The sequence below is a fragment of the Podarcis gaigeae genome (genome assembly GCF_964106915.1).
Source record: "Podarcis gaigeae genome assembly, chromosome: 3".
NCBI lineage: Eukaryota > Metazoa > Chordata > Lepidosauria > Squamata > Lacertidae > Podarcis > Podarcis gaigeae.
Genome location: NC_139680.1, coordinates 5,513,279 through 5,530,864, shown reverse-complemented (window position 1 = coordinate 5,530,864; position 17,586 = coordinate 5,513,279). Strand labels below are relative to the sequence as shown.

General features: G+C 45.2%; 2 protein-coding genes across 2 annotated transcripts in view; both read right to left on the bottom strand.

The window, feature by feature from the left end:
• Window positions 1–989: 989 nt before the first annotated feature.
• Window positions 990–11,305, bottom strand: LOC310840500 (cytochrome P450 2K6-like). Its single transcript, XM_083730574.1, has 10 exons — window positions 11,180–11,305; window positions 10,402–10,617; window positions 9,123–9,285; window positions 8,526–8,675; window positions 7,314–7,474; window positions 6,627–6,800; window positions 5,838–5,979; window positions 5,133–5,317; window positions 3,013–3,154; window positions 990–1,876 (listed from the first exon to the last, which is right to left on the bottom strand). Exons 2-10 carry the CDS (start codon window positions 10,582–10,584, stop codon window positions 1,689–1,691), a joined length of 1,488 nt encoding a protein of 495 aa, XP_083586700.1. The 5' UTR covers window positions 10,585–10,617; window positions 11,180–11,305; the 3' UTR covers window positions 990–1,688.
• A 1,307-nt stretch (window positions 11,306–12,612) lies between these two features.
• Window positions 12,613–17,586, bottom strand: part of LOC310841171 (uncharacterized protein) — a 30,237-nt gene continuing 25,263 nt past the window's right edge. The window contains exons 15-18 of the mRNA XM_083731758.1: window positions 17,195–17,336; window positions 15,781–15,965; window positions 15,046–15,187; window positions 12,613–13,531 (exon numbers count right to left, since the gene is read on the bottom strand). Coding sequence (XP_083587884.1) covers window positions 13,344–13,531; window positions 15,046–15,187; window positions 15,781–15,965; window positions 17,195–17,336 — 657 coding nt within the window. The 3' untranslated portion in view covers window positions 12,613–13,343. The remainder of the gene's footprint in view (window positions 13,532–15,045; window positions 15,188–15,780; window positions 15,966–17,194; window positions 17,337–17,586) is intronic.

Sequence of the window (17,586 nt, the reverse complement as noted above, 5' to 3'; positions counted from 1 at the left end):
AGCAGCATATATGCTGAGCTAGGCATTCTCTCTAGTGAACCATTTAACTTACCTGGCAGGGGAGACACCTTGATCATTAAACCATCCAGTTCAATGGGATGTGCCCCAATTTTCCCTAGTTCTTATTCAAATCTTCGCTTGATGGTTTACTCTCCATTTTAATACTTAGTGCCTACCTCCTCAAACAGGGACGTGGGTGGCGCTGTGGGTTAAACCACAGAGCCTAGAACTTGCTGATCAGAAGGTCGGCGGTTCGAATCCCCACGACGGGGTGAGCTCCCGTTGCTCGGTCCCTGCTCCTGCCAACCTAGCTGTTTGAAAGCACATCAAAGTGCAAGAAGATAAATAGGTACCGCTCTGGCGGGAAGGTAAACGGCGTTTCCGTGTGCTGCTCTGGTTCTCCAGAAGCGGCTTAGTCATGCTGGCCACATGACCTGGAAGCCAATAGAGCGAGATGAGCGCCGCAACCCCAGAGTCGGCCACGACTGGACCTAATGGTCAGGGGTCCCTTTACCTTTACCTCCTCAAATAAACGCTTTGCTAAACTGGTTTAACCTCTTGAAACTTACAGAGACTCAACACAGGATAAACTGCAACATTTAATTGCACTTAATGATGCAAGTTAGAAAGAGTAGCATTTTGAAATCCTCCTGGATTAGTGGATTACAATTTGCAAGATAGCATTAAAAAGTTACATCAAATTTTCACCGTCCTTTGAGTGACGCTTACCAATTTTTTGTTATTCATGTAAGAAATCCACCACTAGTTTAGTTAATTAAATGGATTGGACCAATACTGGGTCCAACAGTCAAGAAGACTGTTTCTGCACATGTTTTGGAGGGAGGTGAGTCTCCCCCTCCTGCTGCGACCAGCTCCCTTCTCCCTGGTCACCCAGAACATGGAGAGAAATGAAGATGGCAAAGTCATGAGATGCAAGGTGATGGAGCTGTAGGCTGCTGGGGGAGGGGCCGCGACAAAAACACCACCAGTGCCGGGGAAGTTAACTCTTTATTCAAAGAAAGCAAAATAGTGCAGGCCTAGTGATCACAGCATCTCCCACCCAGTTTTTCCATACCCACCCAAATTTTTAAAACAGGATTTCTACACAGAAAGTTTTTAATGTTCTTAATCAAATTCCTGATGTAAATTTTAAAAACCAGTGGAATTTATCATTGCTCTTTTCACATGGAAAGACTTAATCTATTTTGTTACCTGTAGACTTGCTATACCTGTGACCCTCAGTTAAAATCTGAGCCTCTTCATCAGAGTGGGGAGAAACACCTGCATTTGACTACTCCCTTTTGACCATCCATCACTTAAATCTTTGTTTTTAAAAGTGCCCTTCACTTCGAACCACATGATGACACAATAAAATACACAAGGAATGAAGTGGCTTGACACAAAATATACAGATTTCAATGTTAGCAGGTAATTTTTTTCTGAACAGAATCAAGTAAATTTCAAAATTAAATTCCTAGGCTGAACTAAAGCACTACAATTAACACAGAATCGTATTTACTCCAAACATTAAGCAGAACATAGTGTGCAACACTTAAGCTTTGTGACACATTATGGGCCAATCCGACTGGAAGTCTACTGAACCAAAATGTCCATGGTTAATAAGGGTGTTTAAAAAGCGGTTCGCGTTGCACACAAAGGGAGGATAAGCAACCCATGAACTTTGCGTCTTATGAACGTGGCAGAGCACAGAGTTGGTGGGGCATGGGTGGTGTTGCTAACCCAACACCAGGGGTAAGATCCAGGTCATCTTCAGATGTTCCAGGAGGAAGCTGGAATGTGAATCTCTGCAGGAGGCTTGTAAAGAAGAGGAAGAGCTCCATTTTGGCAAGATTCTCACCTAAACATGCTCTCCGACCTGTAAGGAAGCGCAAGCAGGATTGAAACTGGGCTCATGGCTTCCTTAAGAACATTTTATTGGTTTATCCATAATGGAATGCATCAAACTGCTTACTGTTTGAAATTTCATAATGATACCCTTCTAAAATGCAACAAGAATGAACACTAATCTTGAAGAACTGCATGTTCTCCAAGTGTCCCAATTCTCCAGTCCCACAATGCATGCTCTGCTGCTGAGCTTGGGGAGAAGGATGAGCCAGCGCTTGCCCCTCCGTAGCAGCTGCTGGAGGAGAGGATGTGTCTGTCGAGAACTAGCGTGATGATGCAGTGGCTCTGAGGGGGAGGCAGAGGGCAGAGCTGCCCTGCTAGGGAGGAAGGGGGAGCAGAACGGAGCACAAGGAGTCTGGATTTATTAAAATATGCTTGGTGCAGCCATGTTAAATCTTGCCTCTTTCTAACATGTGTTTATCGGTGTGTGTTTTTCCTTTTGTAAATCTACCAAAAGAATAAAATCAGATTGGGGCTAAGGGGTTTTCTCAGGACAGTGGAGGGTGCAAGTCGTGAGTCCTGTTGGTTTAGAAATGGCGGCATTTGACCTTCTTCTGAAAGGGGGGGACACCACAAATGGGCTGTCAAGGTGGGTGAGTTGGATGAGTATGAAAAATGTCCTGATTTTCATCTGAGGAATGTTGGCAAGTATGCAAAAAATGAACTCCAAGCAAGAAGCATTCTACAGGGCTGAAAACCAAGGGGAGCGGATGTTTTTCAGCCCACGGTTTGAGAGTTTTCTGTACCCTCATCCTCCAAACAGCCTGTATCCATTCTCCACCACAGCAAGCAGATGGCATTGTCATAGATCAATGGCACATTCCGGCCAGGCCAAAGCCCACGAGGGGAACACAGAGCAGGTCCACTGAAAGCCAAGGCCTGGGGGACGTTCTGAGGGTGGTTAGAGAGCCTTGAAGAGTCCAATTTGGCCACTGGCCCAGAAGTTGCCCTACTGAAAATGAATGATGTTGCGTATCTTATTGCCGTTTTAAATGACAGTTTGGGATTGTGTCTTCCATCCAAGTTTTATTTTATGTTAATATACTTAGGATGGCCTGTTCATTTAGCTCACATTGGATATGTATAAATAGACACAAAATAAGTTACCTGCAGAGAAAGGCATGAATGCATCTCTCTTTATGAACTTTCCTTCAGAGTCAAGAAAGTGCTCTGGATAAAATTGGTATGGTTTTTCCCACTGAGATTCATCGTGCAGCACGGAGGTCAGTAGTGGCATGATGTGAGTCCCCTGCAAAGGAAAAGCAAGAGTTATTTAAAAAATGGATATGGCCCGTCAAGCAAATCATTATGGTATAGTCCTCAATGCCTTTTTTTAAAAAAGCAAGAAACAATCCGCATTATAAAGCAGAGATTATATACCATTAGCTCCTTAAACAGTAATAGTAGTAGTAGTAGTAGTAGTAGTAGTAATAATAATAATAATAATAATAATAATAATAATAATAATAATATATTATTTATACCCCACCCATCTGGCTGAGTTTCCCCAGCCACTCTGGGCGGCTCCCAATCAAGTATTAAAAACAATACAGACTTAAATATTAAAAACTTCCCTGGACAGGGCTGCCTTCAGATGCCTTTTCAAGATAGGATAGCTACTTATTTCCTTCACATCTGAAGGGAGGTTGTTCCACAGGGTGAGCGCCACTACTGAGAAGGTCCTCTGTCTGGTTCCCTGTAACCTTACTTCTTGCAATGAGGGAATCGCCAGAAGGCCCTCGGCGCTGGATCTCAGTGTCCGGGCTGAACGATGGGGGTGGAGACGCTCCTTCAGGTATACTGGACCAAGGCCATTTAGGGGTATAAAGGTCAGCACCAACACTTTGAATTGTGCTCGGAAACGTACTGGGAGCCAATGCAGATCTCTCAGAACCAGTGTTATGTGGTCCTGGCGGCCACTCCCAGTCACCAGTCTAGCTGCCGCATTCTGGATTAATTGCAGTTTCTGGGTCACCTTCAAAGGTAGCCCCACGTAGAGCGCGTTGCAGTAGTCCAAGCGGGAGATAACTAGAGCATGCACCACTGTCAGTTGCTCCAGGAAATCTGAAGATATGAGTTGGTGGCAAAAATAAGCTTTTGAGTTTGGCATTTGGGGGGTGGGGACATTTGGGGCATGCGGAGACAGTCCGCGGGCAGGTTGGGTCTTAGCCTGCGTACCAGGTGGAGCTGGTAGACAGCTGCCCTGGACACAGAATTAATCTGCGCCTCTGTGGACAGCTGTGAGTCCAAAATGACTCCCACCTGGTCCTTCAGGGGCACAGTTACCCCATTCAGGACCAGGGAATCCCCCACACCTGCCCACACCCTGTCCCTCCAAAACAGTACTTCTGCCTTGTCAGGATTCAACCTTAATCTGTTAGCCGCCATCCATCCTCCAACCGCCTACAGACACTCACACAGGACCTTCACCGCCTTCACTGGTTCTGATTTAAAGGAGAGGTAGAGCTGGGTGTCATCTGTATACTGATGAACACCCAGCCCAAACCCCCTGATGATCTCTCCCAGTGGCTTCATATAGATATTAAAAAGCATGGGGGAGAGGACGGAACCCTGAGGCACCCCACAAGTGAGGGCCCAGGGGTCTGAACACTCATCCCCCACCACCACTTTCTGGACATGGTCCAGGAGGAAGGAGCGGAACCACCGTATAACAGTGCCCCCAGCTCCCAGCCCCTCTAGATGGTCCAGAAGGATGTTATGGTCGATGGTGTCAAAGGCCGCTGAGAGATCCAGCAGAACTGGACTGGACTGAGAGAATAGTTGACTGAGCTCCTTGCCCAACTTTTCTGGGATAACTCAATAAAGACTCAATGCAGCAAGGAAGGAAGAAGCAAGTAGGCCCAGACTAGGGAATTGGGGCTCCAACAGGGGCCCCAAGGGGGCAATGGCCCCCTACTTTACAAGGAGGTCAGTGGGGCCTGCTCCTAGTGGTTCAGAGCAGTGGACTCGTAATCTGGTGGACTCATAATCTTGGGCCAATCACACTTCTCTGAAGTCTCTCACCCCACTCACCTCACAGAGTGTTTGTTGTGGGGGAGGAAGGGAAAGGAGAATGTTAGCTGCTTTGAAACTCCTTAGGGTAGTGATAAAGCGGGATATCATATCCAAACTCTTCTTCTTCTTAGCCTAAAGTGTAATGTCCTAATTAATGAAGAAATTGATCACAGTCAGCGGAGCAAAGAATGCAGTTTAATCAAAGTGATTACCTTTGGAATGAAGTAGCCTTTGAGGGTAACATCCACAGTGGTTGCATGTGGAATATTTGTTGGGCTAACGTCAGAAAATCTCTGGATCTCATGGATCACTGCATCTACATATGGCATTTTCGTTCGGTGCTCAATCCTTGGTTGAGAAGATCCAACTACCTTTGCAATTTCTTCTTGGACCTTATCTGGGGGCAGTGGAGGGGGAATTTTTTTCTTAAAATAAACTCATTGGTGTGTTTTTTTTTGTCCCCACCCCCCAAATGCCAAACTCAAAAGCATATGTTTGCCACCAACTCATATCTTCAGATTTCCTGGAGCAACTGACAGCTAATTATGCAATGGGACTGCCTGATCTATGAGCACAATCTCACAACATAATGCAAAATTGTGGAAGACGCTATTCACCTGAGAATTTTAGTGGAAATATACAATTAGCTTATAGTTATGTAGGAAGTGAAAGTCAGAAACATGCATGCTTGTTTACACCCAACATTGGGGGTGGGGACTGACATGTGTGATGTCACACTTTGAAACTAGGCCCAACAAGGCCCACCGTATTGTGGAGTATTGAGGCGGGCCGTCCCCCTCATTGAGAATTGTGGGGTTCAGCCCCCCAGCTTCCCGGGCCTCCAGATAGTTATCTATAACTGGAATCAAGATATGCTAGCTAGGGTAATGGGAACCAACCCAATGAAAAGCACTCACTCTGAATTTCAGGATATTTCATCATTAGTAACAGTCCCCAGCGCAGTGTGGTAGCAGTGGTCTCTGTGCCAGCAGAAAATAAGTTACTCACAACTGCTTTTAGGTTTTCAGTGTTGAAATATCCATTCGGCTTGTCCTTCTCCTGGGGTGTAAAGAGAAAGAATTGGCTATAACAAGGTGATGAGCAAATTCCATGTGCAGATATCAAAGTAGTTAGCCAAGGGCTGGGAGGGCACTCACTGGAATGGAAAGAGCAGAGAAGCTGTCTAGGAAAGTAGAAAAATCATACACAGCCAGCACACTTAAATCTCTTTTCTCCATGAAAGCATGTCACAGGCAGAAGAAAGGAGCATGGTGCAAAAGAAATACTGGGGGGGGGGGGGAGCGTGATGTGTTGGACTAGTCATGGAATCATAGAGTTGGAAGGACCCTGAGGATCATCTGTTCCAAACATCTGCAGTGTAGGACTGCAGCTGTCCCTTACAGGGATCGAATCTGCAACCTTGGCATACGCAGCAACGTGTTCCAACCAACTGAGCTACCGTATCTCAAAGGTTGTTTTTTTCTTTTTCTTTTGTTAGGAGCGGGAGTCCGAGTGGAAAACAGCCCTGCAAGCAATCATATCACAGACTCTGTAGATTAGCCAAAGCTTTACAGAGGAAAAATAAAACAAAACGTGTAGAGTATATTAGACACCAGCACACATGGAAATGTATTTTTAAAATGTGAAAATTTCAACTTTTGACAATATCGAAAAACATTATTGGTGGGCTTAAAGGACTCCATTACCTCTTGCTGTTTCAGAAGAAATGAATCAATGAAGCTCCTTTGGTCATTTTCATCCAGATCTCTGAGGTGTTGTATGAAGGTGGCATTTATGAAGGCCTGGATCTCATCTCTGTTGTGAAGGAGAGTCTTATGAAGTCCCAAAAGCGAGCCAAGAGCAGGAAATATATTATACAGCTGTAAGGATAAAATACGACAAAGAGAAAAGCCCAGTGCTTAATTCTCAGGTGGTACTCCAAATATCTCATCTTCCACAGAGGAATAAACAATGACACAGAACAAAAATGTTTGGGTTGGAGCAATCTTGAGTAAATTTCCCTTAGAGGCCAAGGCTGGAGGCCATTTTCTTATGTGCTGTTGTAGTTATGGAGCCCCCTTGTACTTGTGGATTAGTTTGCTCAGATGTGGACAAGACCATATCCTTAGACCAGTAGTGGCCAGGGGCGTCAATACTGTATACAAAAAGTCAATTAAGTTATCTAGCTATTATATTTTAAGCAGAATATCCAATTATATGAATGAAAATAATAAATGGGGGGAAGACTGCTTTTTTAAAATGGTCTGAAAGCGACTCATATTTCTCAAAATGAGTTTTTAATTGAATCCTGAATAATATGGAATTGCACACACATTGAGTATTCTGTGAATACAACCAAGTATTTCTTTTCCATTTGAAAAAGCTTAGATTACCAAGACAGAGGGGCTTCCAAAAAGCCGGATATTTTCATTGACCATCTTTAGAAGTTTTCTAAATGTGGAGTCTTCGTATTCAAATCGCTTGTTTAGTAGGATGGATGCTATGATATTGGCAGTAGCGGCATTCATAATTGTGGTGGTTTCAAATGGTTGTCCTATACATAAATATTAAACAATGCTCAGATGAAATAGCAAGTATAATTGCTCTTCTCTGCCTTATGTTCCCAGTGTCAGCCTACCGATGTTCAGAGCACATTCATCTTAGAAACTGATCCTACGTTCTGGTGTACTTGAAGATATCTTAGTTAAGAAACACTAAAAAGAGTCATGGGCAGTATATACCTAAGCAGAGGTCTTCATCCTTTTTGAGTCCATGACTCCCTTGACCAGCTACATTCTTTCTGTGGTTTTCCTGTGGGGCTAATGCACTCCAAGCCTCAGGAGCCTGTTATGTCACCCCTTGCCTGCAGAGCCGGCGGCCTCTCACCCTTTTCCAAACATCCTCCCTCATGAAGTGTTCCCTCAGCCTCTTTTCTTCTCCGCTCTCCTTGGGAGTCCTCTAGGCAGCCACCACAGCCACCCCTGGTTTCTGAGCCACCCCCTGCCCCAAAGAGAGGTGCCTCCTCATGCTGCCCCACAAGGGCCTAGGAAGACAATGCCCCAGCCTTAGCGGCCTGACCGAGACTGGATGAAGGTGAATGTGAAGCCAGCACCTTTACATGCCTTGGGAGGCAGCAGTGGGCGCCACCAGGCCTGAATGGGGAAAAGGCTCCCTTCGGCACTGTACACCCAGCTCCCAGGCAGGCCTTGACAATATAGGCCATTGCAGTGCCTGCCTGCCCATTACCAACATCAAGGGCTGGTGGACTGGCTGAACCACATCAGCTCCTGGGAACCAGACCCTCTGGCCAGCCCCAAAGGCATCGTTCACCTGGGGAGCTTGAAGCCAGAGCTGCTGCAACAAACAGCTGTGCAAGCCCTTGGGAGGCAGAGATGTGAGAGGGGATCATAGGAGGAGGACAGGAAAGAGGGACAGAGGCCAGCATTATGTCACACTGACCTGAACACTGCAGATTGGTAACTTCTTCACAGGGAATCCTGGTTACTATAGTTCTGAGAGTTAGCAATATGTATATTACACAATATTGTGGGCATCTAATGTAGTGTTGTTTTGCCCTGGAAGAGTAGAGGGAAACACTAACCCACCTTGGTAAGATTCAAATGTCTTAATCAGGACACTGCATTCTTCCACAATTCTGTCCTCTATCGACCTTTTCCCCATGCCATAGTCCCGTAATGTGCTTAGTGAGAACCGCCGCATCACTTTCCAGTTTTCACCATGTGAAAAAAGAACACCTGAAGAGCAGAGATCAAGTTTCAAGTTATCATGGCCACGATAATATGTTTTGGCTTATCTCACCCTTCATCTGTGGAACTGAGGATGCCTCTCAGCTGGTCCCTCTTCCGGTCTCTGATAGGACACTTCAGCAATATTCCTATGGGTTGTACCCTCAGAACACAATTGCACAGGGGGTTCTCTAGTTTACGGCCCTTCAGTTGTAACGGTACATTATCTTATGACCAGATTCTCCTATTCCCTCAACACTACTCTGGAAGTGACAAAGACATCTGACATTATCCATCCAATGGCTGCAGCTACACTGGTCGATTGGCAGGCTGTCCTCCAAGCTATAATTTCAACTAGCAATCAGTTCTATGAACCTTTTGGCACAGATTCTATATTGCTATGGTAACTAAATTTCACAAACAGCACAAGCTATTATACAGAAGTAAAGACCTCACCAAAGCCTCTTGCATGGTCCTCAAAAATTGGGATGAGGGGTCTCTCTGCAAATGCGTCCGCCTGATTCACCAGAGCCTCCTTGACTGTCTCATACCCTGTCAGCACCACCATTTTCTGGAATCCCATTTGGATGCGGAAGATGGGGCCATGTTCTTTTGACAACTGGAGTTCAATGACCAAAAGAGAGAAACATCAAATAAACCCCCCAAACATACAGACATACTGTCACAGATCTGAAATAAAAACTGATTTCATTTACATAGTTGCATGGTATAATTCATCAACTTTAAATGTCTAAGCATTGCCCATCACATGGGTGCCTTTAGCAATAGGTGCAACCTCAAATTATTAAGAAGAAAGTGCAGTAGGATGGCAAATTCTGCAGGTTCTTTGTTTTATTTGGCGGAAACCGAAAGCAACTAAAGCTGAAAAATGATGTGAATTTTCCTTCCTTAACAAATGGAAAGTTAGAATCATAGAATTGTAGGCTCCTCTGTTTCCTCCGGGGAGTGCCAGTGCTTTCCAATATTGCCTTTAACTAAAATTACACTGGAGACTTAATCTAAGGTAAAGGTAAAGGTACCCCTGCCCGTACGGGCCATTCGTGTCCGACTCTAGGGTTGCGCGCTCATCTCGCTTAAGAGGCTGGGAGCCAGCGCTGTCCGAAGACACTTCCGGGTCACGTGGCCAGCGTGACGAAGCTGCTCTGACGAGCCAGCACCAGTGCAGCACACGGAAACGCCAACTTAATCTAGACTTAATCTAGATTTAATCTAATGCAAATTTTTTCACCTGCCCAAAGAATCCTGGGAACTGTGGGTGTTGCGAAGAGATGAACATTCTCAATAAGAACATAATTTTAGACATAAAAAAATTCATACATAGGCACACTTAAAAGCCCACATTCAGCAATATAAATGCTTTGTTTTGTTTCACGTTAGATGATTGCGAAAACCTGACTGGATTCTAAGAGCGTATTTAGAAATGCTGACTTCACATTGAAAAGTTTAAAAATTTTGCAGCTAATTTTTGCACATAAGGCTGGTTGTGGCATTCCTATTCCCCTCCTCCAGTGACCCAGTCCCTCCACTGCACAGATCAGCCTAAACCATAACAGCAATCACACACAAAAAGGAAGAAAAAAAGGAATAAGCCATACTTGACAGAGTTTTATCATTTTTGCATATCTGCATTTATGAGATGGAACACTGACATCTACCTGGCCTAAAGACATTCACAGAATCTTTGCCTTGCTGCAGAAAGAACAGAAAACGTTACCTTTAACATTGTTCTGTAAGGTCTCTTCAGATCCATCATGTGGAGATTCCCAACAAGTGGTAAAGGTGTCGGACCTGGTGGGAGATTTTTGGAGCTCCTATTCCAGAAACTGCCCCATTTCCAAATGAATATAATTGTAAGGATGAGCAGGAACAATGCTGGAATCTGTTCAGTCCAATCCATTTCTTTTCAGTGAGCAAATTTCTGAAGCGATTACTGTGAAAGTCACAACATCGTTTGATCAAGGACAATGTCCGCTGGCTGAAATGAGCAGCAAATTTATCATACTAGGAACTGTCTCTAGTGAATCATTTCATTCAATGGAATGCCTTCCACTTTCCCCCAGACTTCACTTCAATCTACGCTTGATGATTTAGCTTTCCCTTTAAAGGTACGGTAAAGGACCCCTGAATGGTTAAGTCCAGTCAAAGGTGACTATGGGGTTGCGGCACTCATCTCGCTTTCAGGCCGAGGAGTTGGCGTTTGTCCACAGACAGTGTCTGGGTCATGTGGCCAGCAGGACTAAACTGCTACTGGTGCATGGAGGACCATGACAAGTGCCCGAGTGCATGGAAATGCTGTTTATCTTCCCTCCTCAGTGGTACCTATTTATCTACTTGCACTGGCATGCTTTTGAGCTGCTAGGTTGGCAGGAGTTGGGACAGAGGAACGGGAGCTCACCCTGTTATTGGGATTTGAACTGCCGAACTTCGAATCAGCAAGCCCAAGCGACTCAGTGGTTTAGACCACTGCGCCACCCGCATCCCTCTATACTTACTTGAGCAGGGGTGTTTTCTTCCCGACATGAAAAGATCATTCAACCAGTTCAACCTCTTTTGAATACTTGGGAGGTCCAATGTTCAGGCTTAAAACAACATTATAGAATCATAGAACTGGAGAGTTGGAAGGAACACAAACAACTGTTAAGAAATCCTCTTGTGTAATTATTGAACTAGTGAGAAATTTTTGAGATAGTCTCAGAACCTCCTGAGCTCCTTCTTTACAAATATTCTGTTATTCGGCATGTGTGCGCAGCTAGATTAGTTAATTAATATACTGGTGCCAGCAGCATAGGGAGATGTTCTTGGGGAAATACTGCTCAAATAGTTTGGTGTGTGTGTGTGTGTGTGTGTGTGTGTGTGTGTGTGCAATTTTCTGCACTATGCAGCATAGCCCTCTTCTGTCAGTCATCTCTGAAACTATTTGCTCCATAGACAAACTTGTGTGATATACTTCCTATTGGCTTGTGCAACGTTGTGGTTTAGCTGATGATGATGTCTTTTATTTATAGTTGCTCTTGATCCATAAGGTCCCCGGACAGATTACAGTCATTTAAAGCACATGCTGTTCTGCATCTGGTGGCAAGAGGCTCAGGTGTTGACAGGCGGTTACCACGGTATCAGAGCAGGTACAGTGGTACGGCACCTCAGGTTAAGTACTTATTTGGTTCTGGAAGTCCGTTCTTAACCTGAAGCGCAGTTTCCCATTGAAAGTAATGGAAAGTGGATTGATCCGTTTCAGACGATGAAAAACACGCCCTAAAACAGCAGTTTAACATGATTTTTACTGTCTAACGAAACCATTGATCTTTATGCCCGAAGCCGAGGCACCAACTTGTGCCCAAGATGTGACATCAGGAGCGCACAACATCACAATGAGAGATATGACAAGAGACTGCAAGATGGACCCGAACCCTATTTATTTATTGCATAAAATTTACACACCACTTGCCTGTAAAAAAATAAAAAGTTCAAAGTGGGTAGGTATCATGGACTGGCTGAGATGGGAGGCAGCAGCTGGGAAACGCCCAGGGGAAGAAGGCTCAGAGCCGGGGCACTGGTGGAGGGATAAGTGGTCAGTGGGAGAAGAGGGAGCTGACTGGGGGGAGGAGGTGTTGGAGGCTGAAGAGAGAAGGAAGAAGCTGGGGCAGAGAACAGTTCAGACAGGAGAGGAAGGGGGCCAGGAGACAGAGATGACACAGCCTGCCTCATCCGGGGAGTCTCCCCCTCCTGCTGCGACCAGCTCCCTTCTCCCTGGTCACCCAGAACATGGAGAGAAATGAAGATTGCAAAGTCATGAGATGCAAGGTGATGGAGCTGTAGGCTGCTGGGGGAGGGGCCTTAGAGGGCAGTGGGAAGGTGGAGACCTTCAGTCCTCAAAAGCTGGCAGGAGCTGGAGGCAGGAGTAGGTCAGCAATAAAAAGACCACCAGTGCCGGGGAAGTTAACTCTTTATTCAAAGAAAGCAAAATAGTGCAGGCCTAGTGATCACAGCATCGCCCACCCAGTTTTTCCACACCCACCCAAATTTTTAAAACAGGATTTTTACACAGAAAGTTTTTAATGTTTTTAATCAAATTCCTGATGTAAATTTTAAAAACCAGTGGAATTTATCATTGCTCTTTTCACATGGAAAGACTTAATCTATTTTGTTACCTGTAGACTTGCTATACCTGTGACCCTCAGTTAAAATCTGAGCCTCTTCATCAGAGTGGGGAGAAACACCTGCATTTGACTACTCCCTTTTGACCATCCATCACTTAAATCTTTGCTTTTAAAAGTGCCCTTCACTTAGAACCACATGATGAAGCAGTAAAATACACAAGGAATGAAGTGGCTTGACACAAAATATATAGATTATATGTAGATTATATATATTACCGGTATACAGATTATAGTAGGAAATTTTTTTTTCTGAACAGAAGCAAGTAAATTTCAAAATTAAATTCCTAGGCTGAACTAAAGCACTACAATTAACACGGAATCATATTTACTACAAACATTAAGCAGAACATAAGTGTGCAACACTTAAGTTTTGTGACACATCATGGGCCAATCCGACTGGAAGTCTACTGAACCAAAATGTCCATGGTTAATATGGGTGTTTAAAAAGCGGTTTGCATTGCACACACAGGGAGGATAAGCAACCCATGAACTTTGCATCTTATGAACGTGGCAGAGCACAGAGTTGGTGGGGCATGGGAGGTGTTGTGAACCCAACAGCAGGGGTCAAATCCAGGTCATCTTCAGATGTTCCAGGAGGAAGCTGGAATGTGAATCTCTGCAGGAGGCTTGTAAAGAAGAGGAAGAGCTCCATTTTGGCAAGATTCTCACCTAAACATGCTCTCCGACCTGTAAGGAAGCGCAAGCAGGATTGAAACTGGGCTCATGGCTTCCTTAAGAACATTTTATTGGTTTATCCATAATGGAATGCATCAAACTGCTTACTGTTTGAAATTTCATAATGATACCCTTCTAAAATGCAACAAGAATGAACACTAATCTTGAAGAACTGCATGTTCTCCAAGTGTCCCAATTCTCCAGTCCCACAATGCACGCTCTGCTGCTGAGGTTGGGGAAAAGGATGAGCCTAGAGGTTGCCCCTCCATAGCGGCTGCTGGAGCAGAGGATTTGGCTGTTGAGAGCTAGCGTGATGATGCAGTGGCTCTGAGGGGGAGGCAGAGGGCAGAGCAGTCCTGGGTGGGAGGAAGGGGGAGCAGAACGGAGCACAAGGAGTCTGGATTTATTAAAATATGCTTGCTGCAGCCATGTCTAATCTTGCCTCTTTCTAAAATGTGTTTATCGGTGTGTGTTTTTCCTTTTGTAAATCTACTAAAAGAATAAAATCAGATTGGGGCTAAGGGGTTTTCTCAGGACAGTGGAGGGTGCAAGTCGTGAGTCCTGTTGGTTTAGAAATGGCAGCACTCGACTTCTTCTGACGGGGGGCAGGGGACCACAAATGGCCTTTCGAGGAGGGTGAGTTGGATGGGTATGAAAAATGTTCTGATTTCCATCTGAGGAATGTTGGCAAGTATGCAAAAGATGAACTCCAAACAAGAAGCATTCTACAGGGCTGAAAACCAAGGGGAGCGGATGTTTTTCAGCCCACGGTCTGAGAGTTTTCTGTACCCCAATCCTCCAAACAGCCTGTATCCATTCTCCACCACAGCAAGCAGGTGGCATTATCATGGATCAATGGCACATTCCGGCCAGGCCAAAGCCCACAAGGGGAACACAGAGCAGGTCCACTGAAAGCCAAGGCCTGGGGGAAGTTCTGAGGGTGGTTAGAGAGCCTTGAAGAGTCCAATTTGGCCACTGGCCCAGAAGTTGCCCTACTGAAAATGAATGATGTTGCGTATCTTATTACAGTTCTAAATGACAGTTTGGGATTGTGTCTTCCATCCAAGTTTTATTTTATGTTAATATACTTAGGATGGCCTATTCATTAAGCTCACATTAAAGGTAAAGGTAAAGGTACCCCTGCCCATACGGGCCAGTCTTGACAGACTCTAGGGTTGTGCGCTCATCTCACTCTAGAGGCCGGGAGCCAGCGCTGTCCGCAGACACTTCTGGGTCACGTGGCCAGCGTGACAAGCTGCATCTGGTGAGCCAGCGCAGCACACAGAACGCTGTTTACCTTCCCGCTGGTGAGCGGTCCCTATTTATCTACTTGCACCCAAGGGTGCTTTCGAACTGCTAGGTTGGCAGGCGCTGGGACCGAGCGACGGGAGCGCACCCCGCCGCAGGGATTCGAACCGCCGACCTTTCGATCGGCAAGTCCTAGGCGCTGAGGCTTTAACCCACAGCGCCACCTGCGTCCCATAAGCTCACATTGGATATGTATAAATAGACAGAAATTGAGTTACCTGCAGAGAAAGGCATGAATGCATCTCTCTTTATGAACTTTCCTTCAGAGTCAAGAAAGTGCTCAGGATAGAATTGGTATGGTTTTTCCCACTGAGATTCATCGTGCAGCACGGAGGTCAGTAGTGGCATGATCTGAGTCCCCTGCAAAGGAAAAGCAAGAGTGATTTAAAAAATGGATATGGGCTGTCAAGCAAATCGTTATGGTATAGTCCTCAATGTCTTTTTTTTAAAAAAACAACAAGAAACAATCTGGATTATAATCCAGAGATTATATACCATTAGCTCCATAACAGTCATCATTGGGCTGAGAGAATTGTTGACTGAGCCCCTTGCCCAACTTTTCTGGGATGACTCAATAAAGACCTGTATGCAGCGAGGAAGGCAGAAGCAAGTAGGCCCAGACTAGGGAACTGGGGCTCCAACAGGGGCCCCCAGGGGGGCAATGGCCCCCTACTTTACAAGGAGGTCAGTGGGGCCTGCTCCTAGTGGTGGACGAGCGGTGGACTCGTAATCTTCTCTGAAGTCTTTCAGCCCCACTCACCTCACAGAGTGTTTGTTGTGGGGGAGGAGGGGAAAGGAGAATGTTAGCTGCTTTGAGACTTCTTTGGGTAGTGATAAAGCAGGATATCAAAGCCAAACTATTCTTCTTCTTAGCCTAAAGTGCAATGTCCTAATTAAAGAAGAAATGATTGCAGTCAGTTGAGCAATGAATGCAGTTTAATCAAAGTGATTACCTTTGGAATGAAGTAGCCTTTGAGGGTAACATCCACAGTGGTTGCATGTGGAATATTTGTGGGGACAATGTCAGCAAATCTCTGGATCTCATGGATCACTGCATCTACATATGGCATTTTCGTTCGGTGCTCAATCCTTGGTTGAGAAGATCCAATAACCTTCGCAATTTCTTCTTGGACCTTATCTGGGGGCAGTGGAGTAGGAATTTTTTTGTTAAAATAAACTCATTGGTGGGTTTTTTTTGTCCCCCCCCAATGCCAAACTCAAAAGCATATGTTTGCCACCAACTCATATCTTCAGATTTCCTGGTGTAACTGATAGCTAATTATGCAATGGGAATGCCTGATCTATGAGCACAATCTAACAACATAAGGCAAAATTGTGGAAGATGCTATTCACCTGAGAATTTGCTTATAGTTATGTAGGAAGCTAAAGTCAGAAACATGCGTGCATGGTTACACCCAACATTGGGCGGACTGACATGTGTCATGTCACACAGTGAAACTAGGCCGAAAAAGGCCCACCTGGTTGTGGAATATTGAGGGGGGCCATCCCCCTCATTGAAAATTGTGGTGCCTCAGCCCCCCAGCTTCCTGGGCCCCCAGATACAGTCATACCTTGGGTTACAGACACTTCAGGTTACATCGCTTCAAGTTACAGACTCCGCTAACCCAGAAAAAGTACCTCGGGTTAAGAACTTTGATTCAGGATGAGAATAGAAATCGCGCTCCAATGGCGCGGTGGCAGTGGGAGGCCCCATTAGCTAAAGTGGTGCTTCAGGTTAAGAACAGTTTCAGGTTAAGAACGGACCTCCGGAAAGAATTGAGTACGTAACCAGAAGTACCACTCTAGTTATGTATAACTAGAATCAAGATATCATAGAATCATAGAGTTGGAAGAGACCACAAGGGCCATCGAATCCAACCCCCTGCCAAGCAGGAAACACCATCAGAGCACTCCTGACATATGGTTGTCAAGCCTCTGCTTAAAGACCTCCAAAGAAGGAGACTCCACCACACTCCTTGGCAGCATATTCCACTGTCAAACAGCTCTTACTGTCAGGAAGTTCTTCCTAATATTTAGGTGGAATCTTCTTTCTTGTAGTTTGGATCCATTGCTCCGTGTCCGCTTCTCTGGAGCAGCAGAAAACAACCTTTCTCCCTCCTCTATGTGACATCCTTTTATATATTTGAACATGGCTATCATATCACCCCTTAACCTCCTCTTCTCCAGGCTAAACATGCCCAGCTCCCTTAGCCGTTCCTCATAAGGCATCGTTTCCAGGCCTTTGACCATTTTGGTTGCCCTTCTCTGGACACATTCCAGTTTGTCAGTGTCCTTCTTTGTCAGTGTCCTTCTTGAACTGTGATGCCAGCTAGAGTGATGGGAGCCAACCCAATGAAAAGCACTCACTCTGAATTTCAGGATATTTCATCATTAGTAACAGTCCCCAGCGCAGTGTGGTAGAAGTGGTCTCCATGCCAGCAGCAAATAAGTTACTCACAAGGGATCTTAGGTTTTCATTGTGGAAATATCCATTCGGCTTGTCCTTCTCCTGGGGTGTAAAAAAAAAAAAAAGAAATTAGCAGATTCCATGTGCAGATATCAAAGTAGCTAGGCAGGGGCTGGGAGGGCACTCACTGGAATGTAACGAGCAGAGAAGCTGTCTAGGAAAGTAGAAAAATCATACACAGCCAGCACACTTAAATCTCTTTTCTCCATGAAAGCATGTCAAAGGCAGAAGAAAGGAGCGTGGTGCAAGAGAAATACTGGGGGGGGGGGGGAACATGACGTGTTGGACTGGT

Bases quoted from the DNA above. Each gene is read 5' to 3' on its own strand.
- LOC310840500 (XM_083730574.1), bottom strand. From the start codon at position 10,584: ATGGATTGGACTGAACAGATTCCAGCATTGTTCCTGCTCATCCTTACA. The intron at 8,676-9,122 runs GTGAGGTCTTTA...TCTGCTCTTCAG, and splicing joins GGACCATGCAAGAGGCTTTG to GTGTTCTTTTTTCACATGGT. The intron at 7,475-8,525 runs GTGGGTTAGTGT...ATTTATGTATAG, and splicing joins GACATTTGAATCTTACCAAG to GACAACCATTTGAAACCACC.